The sequence below is a fragment of the Pundamilia nyererei genome, unplaced genomic scaffold (assembly GCF_000239375.1).
Source record: "Pundamilia nyererei isolate P.nyererei 1_Seehausen unplaced genomic scaffold, PunNye1.0 scaffold00044, whole genome shotgun sequence".
In the NCBI taxonomy this organism is placed as follows: domain Eukaryota; kingdom Metazoa; phylum Chordata; class Actinopteri; order Cichliformes; family Cichlidae; genus Pundamilia; species Pundamilia nyererei.
Window position 1 is genome coordinate 2,119,599 of NW_005187445.1, and position 22,422 is coordinate 2,142,020.

Sequence of the window (22,422 nt, forward strand, 5' to 3'; positions counted from 1 at the left end):
GCGCCCGGGGAGCAGTGTGTAGGGACGGTACCTTGCTCAGGGGTACCTCAGGGTAGCCGTTCAGTGGATTCAAACCCCCGACCTTCCAATCATGGGGCGGCCACTGTACCTACTGAGCTACCTGCTAATTAGCCCGCTGATTTAACACATGCCTGCTCGTCGTGCAGCTTTGAATTTCTTGAAGAACTATATCTTTTTTAAATTTATTTCCCATGACATAAAAATAGGTATGTGGTGTTAAGCAAGTGTTAAAAACAGTAGTTGAGATAAGTCTGGATAAACATTATGTTACTTGACAGTACTCAGGATTCTGCTGTACTCACCTGATGTCATCCTCATTGGCAAAGATAATGACTACTCGAGCATTGGGGTTCTCACTCAGCCTCCGGATAATCTTGTCAAACTCTCCAGATCTTGGTTCACGTGGTATTTTCACTGACTGGGAAATGCACAAACCACCTGATTGGGGGGGAAAAAAACAAACAAACAAAACAAAAACAATGTTTCCAAATGTTTCATTAGGAGAACATGTTTACGATGCAATTTAACTCAAATTATGCCTTTGTCTTCTTTTAACCCATATCTTTTTTTCAATCTTCTGGACTTTTTTTTATGATAAATGCACTATTAAATGTGCACTGGTGCAATATTTCACGGAATGAGGGATGCAAGGCATTAAAAAAAGGTTTTCCTTGGACAAAAAGAAGGCATTTTGGAGACGGGACTAACCATCAATTCAGGTTATGATTCTGACAGTGAGACCAGGGGGCAGTAGCATTTGCTACTACATACATTTTCTAACTGGGAACTGTTTCCTTTTGTTCTTGCATTTTTTTATATTACATGGATTGTTTCAATTTAAAAAAAAAATGGTACTTGTCCCAGGATTGTACCACGTTTGAAAGGGAAGTAGAAAAAAAGAAACAGAAATGAAATACGTTACTTCAATTTCCAATTCAGTTAGTCAGATAATTGTTTCGGGGTAATATACAAGATTGTCCTGCGATATTGATTAGTTATCTATTTAGATAATGACCAACAGCAACTAGCAAATTCCGTCCGTTATATTTTAGGCATAGTGAAGCGGAAAACTGAAACGCTGTTTCAAAATTGGATGCAGTATTGAAATTTGCATCGCTGACTCTTTGAAGCTAATAATTTGAAAAATCCCATTAGCTTATTGAAGTTTTGGCCAATTTGGCCTTTATTTTATCCTAGAAAACAACAGTTTTAATAAAAAAGTTTTAACCACTGAATACATTTCAAGGGTAGAAATTTTGCAGTAAATTTCAAACTCTTTTTACTCCTCATTTATTTACTTTTATTTAAAAAATGTGGACTGTCTTGGTTCTACGTAAAACAAGATAACTGTAATGACACAGTACATGATGCTCTAACGGTTGAATGACAGTGCAGCTGCTTAGTGCTGTGCAGGTGGAAGGATTATTCTTTTACCACTTGGACACATACAAATAGTTTAATGAAATTTCCCCTAATAAAGGTATCTTATCTTAACATTCAACTGGTGACAATTTGTTCCTGTGTAATTTGGTGATTTTCACGTGTTCAATGCACAAAGATTTTTTTCTATCCTTGGCTCAACTCTCTCATGCTGGTGTACACCCTGTCATCAATTTTTTTTAATGTAATTTTTTGACAGGTTACCAGAGTGACAGATAACCACTTATTGTCACACCAACATTTTTTTTAGAATCACTAATCAACCTAATAAAGAGGCCTTTCTCAGATTCAGACCTTCTTGCTATGAGACGTTCAGTCTCACAGCAGATTTAAAACATGTAACTAGACTATCACATTAGTTTGGCTTTCCCTTTCCTAGTTTATTCCATGGTAAATGGACTATAATATAATGTTTTTTTACTCCGACAGCACTTGAAACGCTTTCTGCACTACAAGCTGCAATCACAGACACATGCACACATGCAAACCCAAATGGATGAATAAAGCACTACTTGTGTTTCTTTAGCTTGCCCGAAGACACTTTAACATAAATTATAGATGTAGAAACTGTAGATCAAACCACTAACCTTCTTAACAGCAAACAACACACTCTAACTTCTGAGCCACCAAAAAAAAAAAAAAAAAGAAACGCAAAGAAAAGAGATTTATGAGATTAGAATTGTGTATTAACTGAAGACTGTAAAGGGTGAATCCATTTCATCAGCAGCCATGATGAAATTGCAACAATGTGGGAATGGCTGATGGGTTTTGCCAAGGAAATTATCATGAAAGAATATATGTAGCAATTTATAGCTACAGCAATTCTCCATGGATCAATTTAAAGAGCATCCACACCTTCTTACATTCTATTGAACACAAATCTAAAGGCAAGAGGGGATGTCCCCTGGTTACCAACAAGCTAAGGCTGTTTAACTCCCAATGCAACATTTCAGGATAACTGTTTTGTCACCCTGCCAAAATGCCACAGAGAATATGCACATGCTAATGAATTTCCCTTTCGGGACCCAGTACAAAGCCCGCCCAATGAGCAATCAATGCAGAAATAATACCCCCCCTAGTCCAGTTCATGGCAGTCATACTCACACCATAAAACAAAACCTGCCCCTGCTCAGTTACTAATAGGTTGTGAAAGTGGAAATATCAGTAAAAAATAGAGGATGCCACGAAATGAATGACGTTGGGCTACTTGACTCATGGTTACAAAAAGTCACATTTGGTTAAGTCAAACGGGAGATCAGTCAGTGGCTTGCACTATTGTTTTATTTTATCCTGGAGGAAATATAACAATGCTGTTCTACTGAAACCTTTTCTTGTTTTTCATGTATAGATTTCTGCTGGTCATGCATGTCATGAGTGCAACACAGCAGTTCCGGCGTACATTTAAATTCCCTTTTCAGTAAATGGATTAGAAGTTCTTTTACTGGAGAAACAGATTCATCCTGTTGTGTGCACTGGTTGATGTCTTGTTGTTAAGTAATGTTTCCTTCTGCACTCAAGCAATAGTTCAATCAAATCTGAACATCTAATTTACTTGTTTTTACATGCCAAAAAAGCACAACTTGAATATCACAATTAACCGAGTCATCATTTAGTAATCTGGAATTTCAAAGCTTCCAAAGCAGATGGCATTAGACTCCACATCATCATAACACTCCTAATTTATATTTTAGGCAGGTGAAGTTAAGTTTATTTATTTTACGCTTTGGCTTTTGAGCACGTTGTAAGGTAGGTTTCTCTGTGAAGAGTAATGATTACTCAGGCAAGGTGGCATAGGCATGTTTTCAAAGCCATCTGTTTGCTGTCTGGTGTTGCAAGATTACACAACAAACTACTTTATCAAGCCAATAAAACTTTGTGAGCAGTTAGAGCACACTGCTCACAAAGTGATCTGGAAGACTTTCTTTAAACACGTTTCACGTAGTTGTTCAATATTGATTATAGTAGCGAGCAATACTGGCTGTTCTGTTGTTGCCAAAATCTGATGTGAAGTTATGATATTGTAATATTTCTGAAAATGTCTTCTCAGTAAGCCTTGTTAACCAAACTGTCATCAGTCTGTTTAGTCAGTATAACTGCTGTCCTAGAAGTAAATCATGTAGTTAACCACTGGGCAAGGTTAGTGTACTAGCCTGAATAAAAGGGCGAGTTCATTATGTAATAGTGGAGTGACAGATCTGTGTTTAGATGTGTTTAAGGAGAGGATTTGGAGTTTGTAGTAATGTTGACAGGTTGTCAGTCCATTTTGGTCCATTTATAGTTTGTCTTTAAGAGTAGGTTTTCACTAAAAGTAGTTAGTGTTCTGAATCTGCAGGAGATTCAGATGGCTCCTGCTATGTATTTTACTGTCATGGAGGAAATGCATTCTTTATGAGCATGAAGAAACCTGACTGTTGCCGATGATGAGCTCTGTCCTCAGTTTTAACAAAAAGACAGAGAGTCAGAGTTACACTATGCAATTTTAAAAACTGAAATGGCATTGCTGGCTTCAATCAGTACTGAAAGTAGTGAACCATGAACCTCTAATGGTTATTCACAGTCTCTCTTTGTGCTTCCCATCCTGTAGTTTTAATCATGGATCTACAAAGGTTAATGCGTGTAAATCTAGGGTTGTTTTAGTGAACGGTAAGTGGAATCAAATATTTAGAAGTATGTAGGAAAGGTTGTACAGTATGTTATAAGTCATGATATTTACGTATCTTTTTACAAAATAAAAGCTCCTGACGGTTCAGTCTTCGATTAAAGTGAAACAGAGGTTTATCTGCGTAACTCGCTGTCGTTACACTCACATCACATGGGAAATTTTGCAGCAGCTCGGCTCTCAGAGACTCTATCAATCATTAGACTCTATGTCTTTGCCTCACTGGTACTTCAGTCCCCCATTCCCACAACATCTGCTATATCGAAGCAGAGCACTCATCCCTTCCTTTTCTTCTCTTCTCACATCACAGCAGCAGGCTGCAGCGTTGTTTAACTTGCACAGAGAATACCAGAAGGACCGGACGTGCACAAAACTGGATCCTCCACGGGGCCACTGGTGTAACTCTGTTAGCGCTAGGGTACACATGGCAGTTTATTTTACCGCTGATTTATCTATGCATTTGATTTTTTTCCTCTTTATTTTTCTTTTTACTACTGTTATATAACATGACTAAAGATATGGTTATTTGACTAATGGACATTAGTCAAATAACCATATCTTTAGTCATGGCTCAAATCCTAAGACGGAAGCAGCCACTGAGCAAGATACTTTTTTTTATTTTCCAAAAAGACTATAGACTAATGCAGAGAAATATATTTATATATAAATATATGATTCAGCTATGCCAGGCAGTTCATGAATGGCATTTTTACACAACCTAAGTGGCTTTTAATTGGCCTAATTATAGGTCTTGCTTATTGCAAATTTTATATTAATATTATTAAATTAGACCAGTCTCTACAAGAATAAGATTTTTCAATAAACTACTCGCCTGATTCCATCTTGCTATCAGACAGGATGCAGTTAGAGGGATGCCTTGAAGGACTGGCCCCTTCTTATCTGTACACCACTTTTCAACACTTTCCTTAAACTCAGCAAGCTGACCAACAACATGCAGAGACAGTTATGAAATAACTAAATGCAACCGTAGAGTAATCCTATGAAAACGATGAAATGTACTTCTCCAGGTACATATTGAATTATAGTTACATTTTATTGTTGGCTACATTAAAACTACCTGTACAATAACAATCAGTGAAAGAGCGAAAGAGACTGAACTGCTGGGTTTCAACACCAAACACTGACCTTCAGTGTTGTAACTGTCCTGATGAATCTTCAAATTTTCAAATACACGCCAGATGCAATGCTCCTACTTTTGATGCAGCTACTGTGAAAACCTTCAAGAGCTGTATGTGTTTCCTAACACTTATCCTATACAATTCTCAACTTCTGAGCCAAATTGAAAAATCACCTCTAAAAATATCCGTTGCTCAGGAGACTGCTGATCTCCTCTTGTGTCTTCCACTGTCAGCTCCGGTCTCTGTTCCCTTAATAGTTCGGAACACTAATATTCCCTCTCATTTGACACCCGTGGGAAAAACGTTGCTCCCATGAACATTAAATATTCCCCACCATCATAGCTGATTGCAGCTCAGCTCATGTGGCTGGTGAAGAGTAGCACAGAAGCGCACAAAATAGCCCCAGGCTGGCAGCGTGACAAAGATGCAGGTACATAAATACTAAGTTTATTGGGATGCCCTAACCAAACAGACATCATTTTCATATGGAGGATAGAAATACACAAGGAAAATAGAGAGAAATATCACCAAACTAATTTTTCCTCTATAGTTTTAACATTGAGCCGATTTCTATCAATGGATACTTGACAGTTTTTTCAGTGTTAAATGAATACATCAACACCCTGGGTGCTTTGTTGCATGGCAGCAAATTATTTATTAAGCTACATACACAATCAGTTAATAATTACAAAACCAGCTTGAGTTTCTCAGAGCTTTGAAATCCCATCTGCTTTGAACAGCAGTGTTGTTCCATTATTAGTTCTCTGTACAGCCATGGTGCTGACCAGTAGTCTCTAAAGATCAGCAATGCTCTGCCTCCGTAGTGTGATCACGGTGGTTTACGTCAACCAGATAATGGCACATGAGATCAAAGAATTAAGAAACTTTAAAAAAAAAAAAAACAGCCCATGGGTGATACCTGTACACAGAGATAAAAAAAAAAATACCCCATTGATTTAGTAAATTGTAAACAACATGATTTATGCAAATCAGTTCACCAGAAGCCTGCTATAAACTGGCAAAGTGTCCTGCTTTTAAACCGGCGCAGTGAGAGAAAATGGATGGATGGAATTGGTTCTAAGCTAGAAAAAGAAGAGTACAGGTAGAATCGTGACCATTCAGTGGTGTAAAATGTTACTATAAATGAGCTGCAGCGCTTTGTTATTGGTACATTATCTCTTTTTACAGATAATGTTTCTCCTGTTTTATCAGAATGCAGTGAGTGAGTGTGAGGGAGAGAAGCACTGGGAAGAGAAAGAGGGAAACCTCGCACTGAAATCATTAAGGGGACTGACCCTGCTTGAAAAGGCTCACATTCAGTCCCATGTTAGAGCAACCACCATGCTAAAGTGTCCTGGAGCAAGACTCTAAATCTCCCACCCCAAAGTCCCTGAGGTGCTTTTCTGTCACTGATGCTGTGCACTCACCTCAGTGTGCAGGTCTGACGGGATGAAAGGAAATGAATTTCTCTTCAGGGGTTCAATTACAGTATAATATCCCATTATAATTATTATATACTGCAGAGCCGCAGAGATGGCCCAGACTAACAGATTTCTTCCATTTTTTTGCTATTTTCAGTAGATTGGGTGAATTAAAGACAACTCCTGCCTGTACCAGGTGTAAAACATTACAAAGGAACAACATGTTGACTAAGTGTATTGTCATGTGCAGTCTCTGTACATGACAGAGACTGCACATGAACATGAATGGCTTTTTTATTTGGGGGAAGAAGATGAATGGCCCCTATTCCCTATCTATCAATGCAATTTGTCTTGATTATGGCAAGCATCTGTGCCATTTTTCATATCTAAAGCTTTTATCTGCCCCATTTCATAAAAGCAGTCTTAGTTATTATACCTATATGTGGTTGTACTGTATGTGTGTGCATATACACATTGTTTCTTCTTTTAAAATTCATTTCAGACGCAATGATGTCTTTTTGCTCCGTCTGGATAACTCATCAGGTTATTATCGGGGAGCAGCTTTGGGCTAGATTTTGTGACGAGTCCTGGCTTCACCATTGTGTACTGCTGGGAAAATTAGGCTGAACTGTTTTTTGTGTGAAGCTCGTGCGAATCAAGTTCCCCCTCTCAGATTTCAGTGAACACATGCTCTCTGTCTGACTTTTCTGTCAGAGTAGATAAATATCTATACTGGAGAACAGTAGATATGTACTAAGAGACCATAAAAATAGACAGTCCTGTACTGTAGATATTTTATACAAATATGTCCCAGAGTGCCCTGGGCCAGGACTCTCCAGGAACAGTGCCAGGACACCTGGCCCAGGGCACTGTTCACATAGAGCAAAATGAATACATTAGTCAAACAAACTGAACTTTGGGGGTCAAATGTGCTTGGACGCTGCACACATACCCTAGTGTGAGTACACCCACAGTTTCTTTAAACCAGCCGTAACAACTGGCAAATATGATTAAAAGGTTTACACACAGTACAGAGTTTGCTATGTCTGTGCCATAGGACAGTTTTCCATTACCTAGCTTTTCAAAACACTTTAAAACACAATCTTTTAGTTCAGGTATAACTTGGATAGATGAAACAATGCCGTGTACTCCCTGGCCAAAGTCTTACAGAGAAAACATGTCATTTGAGACATGATGGATATGTCAGCTTGGACTTATGTTAAAATATCAGTCCAAACCCTGAAGCATCATGTTGATTCAATTAAGTAGCAGAAGCCACAGCAATGTGCCAGGTCTTTTTAACATTTTGAGTTCTTGATTTTTCAACAACCCAGTAGCAATAGAGTTGCTAATCTATGCCATGTTACTAAAATGGTACTGTTGGATATTTGGGTATCAAAGAAGCATAAGATGAAACAAAATGATAGAAAGCAATTTCCCAGATTGCTGTGTAGTCTTATAATGGGTTTCAAACATACTCAAGGGGATATGCTCTGATGTTAATTAGAAAGACATCTGCATGGTGGTGTGTGAAATTAGATTGGATTAAAGAAGACTGTGGTGTATCTTCCTGTGTTATGTACTTTCTATAATGATAGTATACCACAAGACACCCCAAATAAAATATGTTGTAATCTAAATGGGATTTATCAAAAAGCTATATTCATATGCCACATATAGATACTGAAACATGTTTTAAAAAAAGCCTACATGAATTTATTCATGTAATGTTGGCTAGTACATTGTACTTTCACATGACAGATCTGGCAGCATTTGTACTGGACATCAGTTTTGTTTTTTTACAGAAACTATTTGATGTATTTGATGGCTGTAGTTATGTTTGATGTTGCATGCTTTTCCTTTTTGTAACAACGCAAAATCTAACCCTGCCACACATTTATTGTTAGAATTGTAGTCAGCAATGAAATGTGTCCTGCTTTTCTTTTAATGGTTACATAGGCACGTTATAAAGTATTATATGCTGTTAAAAAAGAAAAAATAAATAAGAAATTGTAACATAAAATAGTTTTTATGTTATAATATCCATTAGAATATTTTTTTGGGGGTGAATTCAATTTGGTGAAACAGCAGAGGGATGTTCTGAAATAACTTTGACCAACTGCATGACAAAAATTAGAATTAAAATGTTTTGCACACCATGTCGAAGCAACACATTGCCCCTTTGATTCACTTAATTCATGATATTCCATTTAACTGGTGCTGTACATTATATTGATTATCAAAATTCATACACTAAATAGTCTAAACTAAGATGATTAACCTGGTACAGGTACAGATATATATTTTATTTCCTAAATATCAAAAAGAAGGTATAGAAAGAACCAATTTGCAGGGGCTGTACTCTCAACTAGTGGCTAAATTGACTGCAAGGCTCTAATCTTTGGCCTCTATTACAACGACAACAACAAAAAAGGTCCACTCAAACTTGTATTGATGAATCTGCTAACAATCTGTGAAAGTAGTATTATATAAGGCCACAGCATGGTGGAACTTTTGTTACACTCCGGCCTCTAAGCTGATGGATCAACTGAAAGTATTTGTTGACATGGCTATTTTCTTAAGCCAAATGGCAACCAGTACTGGTCCAACATCTGTCAGCAACTTTGCTCTGATATCAGCACACTGTAAGTCCCGGAGGGAAGTGGACACACTCTATATTTATCTCCACAGTGCAGGGGAAGCTCATGGAGGGCAAGAGGGCAGCAGTGACAGAACATGCTATTTTGTACATATTATTCATCCCACACTGTTTCTTCAAGTTAGTGCGTGCTGTAAACATGCAGTGCCTCCACTGCAGTGTACTTTTTAAAGAAAGCACAAGATGTTATAAAGGGTGGGAGGTATAAACATGGACGAAAAACACTTTGACCTTGTTCAATAAAAGCATCATTGAAATAACTTATTAATGCCTTTATTCATTATTTATAAGTAGGTTATTCAGTGTTTAGGGTCAATGTTAGTGGTGTACCCACTGAATCAGAAAGATGTGCAACAAAAGGAAGATGTACTGCTAAGAATATTTATTTTTATTTTCCTCTGCATTCGTTTTACATTATTTATGAAATCATGTAATCACGGCACTTGCAATGTCAAGTCAATTTAGTAACAATTATCAGATATCAAATATTTTATGGTAGGGCTTTTGATCTATTTGAAATTTAAAATATATTCATAAGAACCCTAGTTTTACGTTTCAGCACATCCATTTTTTTTAGAAATATGTTTTGAAATGTTATTGCTACTGGAACAAGCGAGAGCACTGTTTATTGACTACCATGACATACATTAAAATGATTATTTCAACTCGGTGGTGTAAGCACAAATGATTTGTCTGCGTCAGCAGGAGGTTGAGAAATCCAACACTGTCCTATTTTTCAGCAACTGTGAAGTTCTAAATTGTATCAATCTGAGGGTTTTTTTTTATTTTTTGATTTTTTTTCCATATGCAGCTGACAATTTGACCGAAGGTTGCATAAATCCATACGTAGATATTTGGGTAATGTGTTTCTACTCTTTAGAAAAGAACTTTGTCTTATTTTTAATTAAGCAGTTTTGCTGAATAGCATGTCGTCTAGTGAGTTCCCAGATCTTGAATAAAAAGGCTCTGGGGTAACTATGAGTTAGATTTGAGAATGACTGAATGACATTTTCTTTCTGAGTGCAAATGATTTATAAATCAAAGGCAGGCCTCTAAGCACTGTGAAATGAGGTTTTCTGCACTGTGGTAAAATGAGTCACCTGACAAACACGGGACTTTCCTCTTACTAAGGAGAATTTGCATAGCATGTCTCCTAATGTGAATATATCTCTAAGCCAAAGATGAAGAGTTTAAAGTATGCACTGCCTCCTCTTGCAAGGCAAACATTAATGGTGCTCTCTAATCATGAGTGGGTTTGGGTGAAGAGCTACAGAAGGCCTTGAGGGGCATATTCTTATGTCTTCCAAGAATTTCTGAAAATGATCCTGCACCTACACACACTGTTAGACTATGTAATCGGTACACGCTTCAAAATGAAATAGTGGTTGACATTCTGTCTTTTGGCATATAATCGTAGGTTATTTTGATCCTTTGGATGTCATAAATGGTGTGTTTGGTTTGATTTGCTTTTCAGGAGCAGGTGCAGCACATTTTCATTGGTTAATTTGTCTATAAATTGTGGATTTCTTTTCTACTAAATTACACTATTTCTGATAAGAATTAGATACAGAAGGACTAGAGGCACAGTAATTAGTAAAGTGCTTGATTATTAGACAATACATTGACACTGTTCTGTGTCAAATGTGACTGAGTATGTATAGGGTTTGGCTATGAGAAAGCACTGCTTGTTTTTAACAGTTTTCTCCAAGACACAATTACTAATAAACAAGATTTCTAATGAATAAAAAATAGTCCTCTCCTACTTCCTGAAGAGTTAGCCTTATATTCAGTATTACTAAGTATTCACATTAACAGAAAATTTTACATGATAAAGTACTGTGTTACATTTGCAGTTCTATTTTCCCCAAGAAAAGATAAGAGGAATCAACACACGTATCATGATAGTATTAAAAAGCACAGATGTACTGTAGGTTTAGACATGTCTTTGAATTTGTTACTTAAAAGCAAATCAGGTTTCTACCCTTGAGTAAATGCATTATATTTTGTAGCTCTTATAAATAGTGCAAAGTGCTCTTTTGTAAGAGATTTCAGTCTGAGAACATCAGTGAAAAGTGATATAAATAGAGATCTGCTTCTGGTTTGGTACATAAGCCCATTACAAATGGTCAAATATTTTCAGAATTATATTTCAAGTGACAGAAAATGTTACATATCCTTGCTTCTTTCAGAAATGTGCAGAACTATTAAAGTATGTTATGGTTCAAAAGTATACCCTAACACTGCAACAGGACCCATCTACCTCATCTTTTTTGTAATTAAGCAGCTTTACTTTACATTGGCTCAGCCCAAGACTTGCACCTTCTCCGTGATGCAGTGTTAAACTATTCTCAGATAAGTATACCCCATTTTTTAAATTTGCTTTAGCATCAGCATATTGGTCTAAATCTTTATACTTTCACAATGTGGAAAATGTTAAATTTCTCCATGAACAATTGGTATCTCTTTATTAACTCACTCACTCATTTTTAATAAAATCCACAAAATGCGTTCGTTTGCCAATTATGCAAACTTCTAAACTTTTAAATGCATGTCCAGAAAAAATTTGTGAATTGCACAACTTCACTTTTCAGTGCCAGTAAAGTATTAGATATTGTAACTGAGAAACTTTAACCCGATAAAGAGAACCGACAGATTGAGTTTTGTGGCATCAGTGAAAGTTTGAGATATTCTGCAATGCAGGGTTGGCAATTCTCTGTGACATGATAGAGATAAAGCACATTATGCAAATACAAGATCAGTGGCAAAGTCTTGACAATCGTTCTCTCTCTGCGCACCTGCAGCTAAAACCCTTCATTGATTTTCAGTCTGAGGAATCAAGTTCCAGGTGGTTGAAAGTAACATAAAGCATCCTTTGAAAATGTAGTTGTGACAGCTGTAAAGGCATGAAATCATTTGCAAAGTGGTGCAAAGCGCTAATCAAACAAGGTAATGAACAGTGGAAAATAGGGAAGTGCTAAGTAGACAGAACAGCATAACAATGTAACTAAATTAAAATTGTCAAAAGCATTTGGAAATCCATCAAAATGTTACAGTATGAGTTTAATGAAATTAGATAACTTCATTTCTATATCTGTTCAACATGATTTATGTATGAATCCTGAAATCTAAATGTAGCCTTTGAATGGTTCTGTGGCCTCTAGTCTTGTTGCCTTTGGCCATTTAGTGCTGATAAGGTAGTTTAAATAATTTCAATAGGTGAACAGTGCTGGGGTTTCAAGTATAATACCAAGGACATGGGTGGATGTACAGTTTACGAGAAAAATCCCCTAACGTTTTCTTTTACCCTCGGAAGCCCAATATGGCACTCATCAGAACTTAACAAGGCCTGAAGTGGAAGGAGCAGCTGTCTAAGTCCTCTTAAGGATTTCCTGTGTTTGACATGTTAAACCGGGGGTGCAGGAATATGTTCCTCCCTTGCGTCTTTTCTTCCTTCCGGTCTTCTGACTTCCTTTCTTCCACACATTGTATAATTGGAATAGTACACTTTATAATGCAAAGCTATAAATTTACATAATGCTGTCATCTGTTTTTCTGAATTGATTACCTGTTCTAGTAATTCTTACTATCACAGCAAAACAAAGCTGTATTAATAAGAATCAATTCATTAAACAGACTATAGTATTCTGTCTTTGTCATAGTGATAGCTTAATTATAGCCATAGTATCATAAAATCATAAGGTGAATTTACATAAGTAAGTAATAGCCTGTGTTTATTGAAACATTTTCAATATTATTGAAAAACTCTTCTGACAATATTTTTCTCACGCCTTTTCAGGTTAATGAGTATTCAAATCACTCCTCTTGACATTTCCCTCATGACAAAGGGTGCAGTACGCAACTCTCATTTCTAACATTTGCATAATCCCCCTGTCATCCTGCGCTGTGCTATATTTGCTGCCCTTTTCCTCTGCTTCTACTGTCATTTGCAAGGAAATCTGATTAATTACAATTTCATACTATCCATTCAATTAATTGCAGATTGCAATGTCAGTGTCCAAATTTAGGAAAAGTAAAGCCCCCGCCATATGGGGGGCAGGGGGAAGAAACGTTGTCATACTGACATTTAAGGTTTCGTCTTGTAGGCTTGCTTCAGATGAAAAACAAAATAATCACCTTTCATTTCAAATACTGGGACCGTCTGATTCCATAATACTCACTAAACTTGATTATATAAAGGATGCAATAAATAGGTATACAATATCCACTGAAAGAAAATGGCACTTCTTTTCACAAGGTGAGAATAAACTGACACAGACTGCACCTTCCATTACTATAGAAGACCTGCGCTCTCTAATAAGGACACTAGAGGAATAGCAGCTTTTCGGACAGAATCACAAACACAACAAAATCTTGTGAAGGACCAAAGACTTGTGCATCAAGGACGGTCTTGCATTTCAATTGTGTCTATAACAAGGCACCGTACTTTTATCCCTCTTTTCTTTTAATCATTTTCCATAATGACACTCCAGCCTTAATCCCAAGAGGCAGTTTGAGACAAAGGATATGCCCAAATGAAAACAGCTTTTGGAAAACAGCTCTGTGTCTGAAATGATGGAAGTTTTCAGTCACAGTCCAGCAACAGCAGATGAAATGGTTGCCTGACATGCTGTCATTTGACAAACTGTCCTGATGATGACACTGTTTATCATGCCCACATGATAAACAGGGGCTGACATAGTTAGGAGGCTCATGCAAACAGGTCCTGCATGTGACATTTGAATAGTCTAGCATTAATATTTTATGCCTGAATCTTTCTTCTGCTGTGTCTCCTTACAGTGAAAATAAAGTAGTGAAAAAAACAAAAGCTTTCTTCTTCTTTTATTATATTATTTGTCATTTCAGAATATAATGTATTTCAGCATGACTAAACAAATTCCTGAGTGGCCTTACTTTGCAGAAACTGTGAGTTACTCTTTGTTCAAAATTAAACTTTGAGATTTTAACCAAACGTGGTCTAAAATTTGCTCTTCATAACTTTTAAAGAAGTGGCATGGTTACATGAAGGGAAGTAGCCTGTTTGAAGCTGCTTAGGAACTATTTCCCCTAGTGCAGTTAATCTAGGAAGAGTAATATGTGTTGGTTGGTAAACAACAAATATTTCAACAGCTACTGGGTGGATTAGCACAAATCCACTGTCATCATTGGAGTGAAACCCACTCACGCTGGCAATCTCCATACTTAACATTTATTATTATATTGTGGTTGATACTTGTAGGAATATCTTGACAACTATTTTAGTGAGTGTGCAATGAAATTTTTATTAGATATTTATGTCGTCTGTGTATGAATCCCAATAATTTTGGTCATGATCTCACTTCTCATTTCTTTGGACTGGCATCAATTTAGTCAGGGGCGTAATTTCCAGGGGGGTTAGGGGGTAATCAGACCCAACCAATATAACACCCCCCCACCCCCCACCCCCCAAATAAAATTATGAATTATCTTGCATAAATAAGCAGTTGTTTTTCTTTACTCATTTCAGGTATTACCAGATTTATTTACGCCGATTTACAAATTATAAATTATATTATAATTATATTATATTGCCGATGTATTTAGTTGATTACCAGATTGCCTAGCATAAATAGTATTGACAACACTGTATAGTGGTTTATTTATGTAATGGGTTTTAATTTTTATTCTAAGAAGCATGAAATAATCACAGAATGGCTAGCATAGCTGAAGCTTGATAAAGTCAACATATTTCGTGTGCTCAATCAGAAATTGCATTACTGTAACTAACAAGGTTTCACATCAATGTAACACAAAACAAAATAAGGAGTAATTCACAAGTCCCAACATGTTTTTAGCATCTACAATTCTTACCTATGAAAAATAGAAGTCATGGCCTTTAATAATACTATTTCTCATTCAATGCAATTGTAATAGAGGTCTTTAACTTTCTATTGATTACTTTCACAATTATACATGAATCATCCCAAAGAATCTTACAGTGAAATTACCTGGACCCCAGAAAGGATATAGAAATACTCATGATGTTTGAATGATAGAACAGTAAATGTACCTCTCTTTTAGAGGTTGTATTACCAAAGTGAGAGAAGGATTTGCAAATGTGTTATGTGGTTATTAAAAATTGACTTCATGATGCCTTTTTGAAGAAGAAAAAATGTTGGAAGTAGTAGATGCTGAAAGGAGAGCTGATATGTATGCAATATGGTTTTGACTGCATAGATGATCTGTATGCACTAGATGCAATAAATGCAAACTACTGGAAAAGCTACTGGAAATGACTTTTTTAACACAGTAAAAACAAACAAAAATAGGTCTGTGAAGGTTCTCAGTCATCCAGGTCATCGTAGTCAAAGGAGCTTTGACCATTAGCATTAGCAGCTGTGTGTATTCTATAATCTTCACTTTGATTTCAGACTTCTGGGCCATCTGGAAAGGATTGGTCTTCTTGCATATTAGCGTCATTAGGCATGTAGTAAACAATCGCATGCATTTACCTGTATTGCCCTGCATTGGCAGAGTGTTATTCTTTGATTTGTTGCGACAGAAGCAGAACTCTAAAGAGGCTGTTAAAACTGAATATAGGAGACTCCTACTTGATGAAGAAAGTCTAGATATTTCATGTGAAACTGAACAGTCAGTTTGAAGTTCGTTGTGAAATTGAATTTTGTTCGATTCAGTTGTAAATTTTGCCTAGTAATACTAAAACGATGCTGTCGTTTGAAGCTGTTTTTAAGGCACCTTTTAGAATTTGGCCTTTATTTTGTTAGTGGCATAGTGACAGGAAATGAGGGAGGTAGACCAGCAGGATAACACACAGCAAATGACCCCAGGGAGATATTTGATCAGTGGTTACATCAATAAAGGGATATGCACACATGTGGTATATACCCTAACCGCTCTGCTATTGGAACCACAAGAAGCATTTCAACCCATCTCAACTCAGTTCTCATCTTACTGTACAAAGAAGGCCAAGGTTAGGTGAAATACATGCCCATTCTTGAGGATCTCTTAGTTGTGCTCACCCGCTTGTAGTTCATGCTTGCTTTCACAGAAACAGTAAAGGTTATTTCCTTTCTGATAAGTCCAGCCAGTCTGATCAAATGCTGTGTGAAATCAGTTTAATTCAGTTTCCTCTTGAAAGTTCAGTGAGCTTGGATCAATGATACCAGATTATTTCACAGTAGGACCTTGTGTTATCAAACATCTAACACAACACTTTAGCACCTGTGCCGCTGCTTCCAGCTCTGCCAAATCATCCAACACACACGCGCGCACACACACACACACACAAGTAATCCCAGGACTTACACTCCTTTGAATACCAAACAGCAATGCATTCGTTCACTTCTATTTTGCTTGGAAGCAAACAAAGATACAGTAAAGCTCTGCAGATATATAAATGGCCGGACTACTTTTTGTCGCATTATGGTGGCACTTTTTACAGTTGTCCTCCAGCTAGTCTTAAACAGAATCATAAAACAGCAGGGTACTGCTAGAGAAAAATTATAAATATCCATTTATGAGGCTGAAACTTGCTCGGGACTCAGTAGAGATATAACTGTCTGAACCACACCACAGAAACATCTGGAGCGTGTTGACAAGAGGACCTTAACATCATACAGCTTGAGGGTCAACACAACTGCCTGATTCTCATCAACATCATAATTAGCAATATTCTCAATGAAAAAGTAGTACTGGGCATAAGTTTCAATTCTACTCAGATTTTATGAATGAAACCTGATGGTTTTGTTGTTTTAACAGAATAAACAACTAATTCTAGTAATTGAAGTTTTATGAATCCAGTGATTGTGTAAGCCGAATAAAAAAATATTTTCATTTTTATTCAATAGGACTACACTTTATTTTTAACCTCCTTCAGCATGGAAAATGTTAGAGAAAAAAGCTGATTTTCTCCACACAAAACAGCACAGCAAAGGACCACGGTGACATTAGGCAGGGGAGACTGTTGCTCAGTATGGCCTTTGGCTGTTTAATGAGACAGAACATTTGGCCAGTTGTGATCTGGCTGTTTTATTATGTGAGCAGACAACTGCAGAACCCATTTAGCAACCAAATACCTGTGGATTTGATTTTGACAGAGCTGTCTGCTTCTCCTCTGTCTGTCTCGCTCACATAATCACTCAAAGACATGAACTGGACCAAAGGATTGGATTCAACAATTCTTTAAAAGCCGACATGTAAAAGTTTTGCTCCAGTCCAATTTAAAGCATATAGATGGGCTGACTTGACAGGACTTTTCATACATATACATATGTATGTATGTTTATGTATGTATGTATGTTTATGTGTGTGTGTGTGTGTGTGTGTGTGTGTGTGTGTATAATATATGCATAATATATGTGTATAAAAATATATAATTTGGAGTCAATGAAAAGAGCAGTACTTGTCTTTAAACACTGATTTTGTGTGCGTGCTTGATGGTTTCTGTCACACGCTGTCTCTTAGGTGGTTAAATCAAGTGACAGTTGAATTTGAGAAGGTGTTTCAAAAAAATGAAAGTCAAAGTCACCCCCTTTCAGTTCCTTCAGCAAAAACAGTAACACAAGGTTTTTTTGGATGCCGCACAAAATGTCTGCAAAGACAGATGTTGCAGATGTTCTTTCTCTTGACATGTCTTAACTCTCAGTGACGTTTGTGACATCAAAGTACACAAGACTAAGAATCAAAGAATTCACATTTATATAAGAATAAACGCTTCTTTTTTTAAACACAAGTGGTACTGTAGATCTACATCAGTGCATATACATGGATATATAGAACAATGATAGTTGAACGCAACTTGAATATAACCAACTTGGAACAGGTTAGTTAATCTTTAGGCCTAAAAAAAATGTTGATATAATAGCATTTTACCAGTTCAGGTAATGTCTGTTCACAAATTATCAGTTGTTATCAGTTATTACAGTTGTTTAAAACAATCATTGCTCTAGACTATTGTCTGTTCCACTGTGATAGCCTGTCTTCTATCATTGTAGTGTATTTGATAAATGAGCCAGTTGTCTCAGTGTTTGAACTGTTTTTACGACAAAGAGTGATTGAGAGCAATTCTACCGATGAAAGTTAAAAGATATAGATTGAAATCTGAAGCAGCAGAATGACAGTTCTGATAGGCTGTTAGCTGATAAACCTGTCTGTTCCCTCTGAGAAACAGAATGCTTGCCCATACCATGTGGTTCAGGTTCCAGCTGAAGTACCAATATTCCTAAAAGACTTGTTAATGTGCTTCGGGAATGATGCAAAACAAGATTACACTTGAGCACTGAAGATGTGGCAACAGAAGAAATGGATTCCTCAAGACAGTGCAAAGTAGCCTCAAGACTGTTTATATTGTTTTTCATATGACAGCTGTTAATAAAAAGTGTTTCAGTTAAACAAAGATGGTGTAAATTTAAAAAAACAAAAAATAAGATTTCAGAAGGCTATCATTTTGATTATGTAGATTAATATAGATCATGGATTACTTAAGATTCTTTCAGTATATTATCAAGTATATGTTAGTATATTCAAAATTTCATTTCACATGACATAAATGACAGGTTTCATTCATTATGTTTCATATCATAAACTCAGAATCCCAAAGATTCATAAAATAGGTTTTTCCTATATTAGAAAAAACTATTTTATGTTAACACATTGAAGCTAATCATTTACACCAGCTTGTGCTCAACATATTATCATGTGCAAGAACATTTCTCTGAGATTCATTTTCCATTCATTTAGAGCATGATTCCACTCTTGGCATGACTTCAGAACTCATTGCCTCTTTTTATGTGTAGTCTGGGATTTTAAAAGATGTAATATGTTTTTTTTAAGCTGATACAGTGTATGTGCAAGGTCAGTATTAAGTAGTATTAAACACATAATTTAAAGTATGTGGGGAAAAAACATCATTTTCCAAAAAAGAAGAGGAAAAGTTTAAATCTCCCTGTGGGGCTTTGATTCCCCCTTTGTGTGGACTGTTCAAAGAGGTAGCTGAGCCGGACACACAGGGGGCTCTGCTGTCGGTGCCTTTCCAGGAAGACTGATGATAGGCAGCAGCTTGAATCTGGCAGAAACTGAATGGACGCAGTGGCACAGAGAGTACTGGACATGTCTGTAGTGATTACATTCTGCTACAGAAGAAGTTCAGGGGTCAGGCTGACTGTGTACCGGCAGCTTGCTGCACCAAACTGACTGTATTCCCAGCACTGTGCAGTGCTATCTCCTTATGATGCCTCAGGCTAGCTCTGCAGGTTCACTGCCACTCTGTTGAGCCTTCTCAGAATTTGATAATCAAAATTAATTCCCTCAGTGCTCTGACTGCACACCTGTGTAGCTCATATTATTCCATGGAGATAACAGTTGCAAACGCAGATTTCACTGAAATGGTTCAAATTTACAGCATTAGCCATTAGCCATCTCTGCTTAAGATAATCAGCTAGTTAGTGGTAAAGCCAGAACAAGAAAATTGAAGCCAGACTCTTGATCCTGTCTGAGAACTATTTTCAGATCATTTTGACAGCATTCATTCAGTTTAAGAAATCGAAATAACCAGTTCAAACCTTAACCTGTTTTATGAACATCTCTCAATAGCACGCAACACAAAGAATAATGCAACAGCAACAAAACCAGCTTCTGTGTGAAAATGATCATGTTTAAAGTCAATCTTTAAAGTCAGCAGTTTTTTTAAACAGTTTTAAATATCATACTGTTTAAAATTTCAGACTTCAGAGGCTGAATTTCTTTCTCACTCAAACGGAAACACTTTTGGTGGTTGACAAAATGAGATTCAAAAACGAGAACCACTTTAACATAATTTTAAATACCTGGGGATGCTTGTGGAAATGTTTGAAGAAGGACTTACCGTCCTCTCGGGACTTCTGAATAAATGCATCAACCCCGCTTTCTCCATAGTTTCCCTCTGAAGCGACAGTAGAGACATAGTTCCAGTTCATAGCTTTGACAATGTCCACCATCGCCTGTGCCTGGTATGTGTCTGGAGGCACCACACGGGAAAAGAAGTCGTAGCGGGTGTTGTCACTCAGCTCTGGAGCTGTAGAAGCGTAGCTCACCTGAGGGATCTGCGAGAGAGGAAGAGAAGATCAAGAAATGTGATGGTTATGCATGATGAAATATATAAATAATATACTTTGTGCAAATTAATTATATATACAGCAAAAAGGTTCCACACAGTTTTGTGTACAAAAAAACAAACTGCTGAATAATATGACACCTAACATCTGCTGATATCTCTCATGTACTCATTGTAGATTATTCTCCCTCGGCAGTTCGCACACTGTTGCTTTAAATAGTCCTGATGATCACAGGCTTAGCTGCAATACTTTCTGAAAATTATTTTCCACACCAGTCAAGCAACACTAATCTCTTCATGACTTCACAGCAAGATTTATTTTGGTGTTGAAAAACATATAAGCACAAAAGCAAAGGTGTTGTCTCCAGAGCTGAAATAATACCCCATGTTCTTGTCAGTTTCCATAAAGATATTATTGTTTCTTAGTAATGATTACCATATTGTTTCCTAGTATAGTTTACAAGTAGAAAACGAGATGTGGGTGTAGCTCAATAGAGGGAAGATAATCAAAAGGAAGTCAAGTTCATTATTGTGATGGAAACAGCTTTGGTTTATCTTGAGATAGTTATTAAAAGAAATGATTATGTTCTTTAATAAATATCCTTTAAAACATCCAGGACACATAATAAGAGCTTATACTGGCAAGTGCAATTTTCAGAGTCTCTACATGCGTCTCTTCCGAAATGTATCTTTGTTCTTAGTTGCATTACACAAGTCTTTTTGCCGCCTCTAGCAGAAAACTCTTCGTCTCAACTTTTGCTTGCTCAAGTTATTTCAGATTTGTGGCTGTCATAGCTTGTGTGATCTTCTTATAGGATCTGTGCTGCACAGTTTGAAAGTTAACTGACCAGATTTTATGGCATTCAGTAATGTGGGTCCATTTCAAATATGGACACTCTTTTAATGTTGCTCCATTTTTCCCTCATTGTGATCGAATCGGCTTGTAGATGCAAAAAGCATCATTACATTTGCTGAAGGCCAAAACAGTGTTTAATTACATTTTCCTACATCCAGTGCCAAAGTAGAGCGCATGTCCTAAGGTCAGCTCTGCCTATTTAAGTAGTCGTAATACAGGAAGTATTTTACATAAAAACCCCACACAAAATGTCAAGATAATAAAATAATACACAACCAAAAGATCCGAATGTTGACAAATCAATGCGATATTGCATAATTTTATAATTATAATAAGTGAATACATTTCTATTGTAATAAAGATTAACTGCAAAAAAACATTCATTTTCAGTGACAAGTTAGGAGGTAAAAATATCTGAATTTGACTGACACCTGAATAAAATGTCATTCTTTCCAAATACTGTTTGAATGCTATGCTGGGGTGCCATGGGACCTCAGCGTAGCTCTGGGGAGTCTAACAAATCATGACACTCTTGAGCATTCCTAATGACATGAAAGGATGCACAGATGGAGGGATAACCTGACACCAACCACTTAAAACCATGTAATATTTAAGAACATAAATTAGTTACTGCTTTAACTTAATGATAAGATAGCTTTTTTTAAATTGTTTATGTTAAGAAGTAGGACTATAGGTGGATAGTTATGTTCTGATGCGCTTGTGTTCTGACAGTGCTACATGAAAGTAAACGTTACCAGCTGAAAGTCCTGTTTTACCAATATTTGCTCCACAAACTGGAGTAAGACTGCTGTGGGAGTCATACTGTCCCTTCCTCTCTCCCTTACTTCCCACAGCTGAGGCCTTTGATGTGGTCAGCTGCAGCGTTGCACTGATTCTGCTTCCACTGTGCGCCCTGCTTGTAGCTGCAGCCTGTGCTAGGAGTACAGCTGTTCAATCTGTGCCCGTGACCTACAGCTCCTTGCAACTCATTTTACTCCACAATGACTTTACTTTTGTTCGTTTGTTTTTTGTTGGTAAAACTGGAACGAGAGGTGCCTTAAATCTGTACTTAAGACTGTATTCTGTGCAGACCTGGCTTTAGGAAGTGAATTGTGATGCAGCAAGCGAGCCACTCAAAACA

At 36.9% G+C, this 22,422-nt stretch overlaps 1 protein-coding gene across 2 annotated transcripts in view; it reads right to left on the reverse strand.

The window, feature by feature from the left end:
- LOC102199361 (metabotropic glutamate receptor 4-like) overlaps positions 1–22,422 on the reverse strand; it is a 187,304-nt gene that overhangs the window by 44,981 nt on the left and 119,901 nt on the right. For both annotated transcript variants that reach the window (XM_005731727.1, XM_005731726.1), the window contains 2 exons: positions 20,198–20,414; positions 324–459 (listed from right to left, as the gene is read on the reverse strand). In XM_005731727.1, coding sequence (XP_005731784.1) covers positions 324–459; positions 20,198–20,414 — 353 coding nt within the window. The remainder of the gene's footprint in view (positions 1–323; positions 460–20,197; positions 20,415–22,422) is intronic.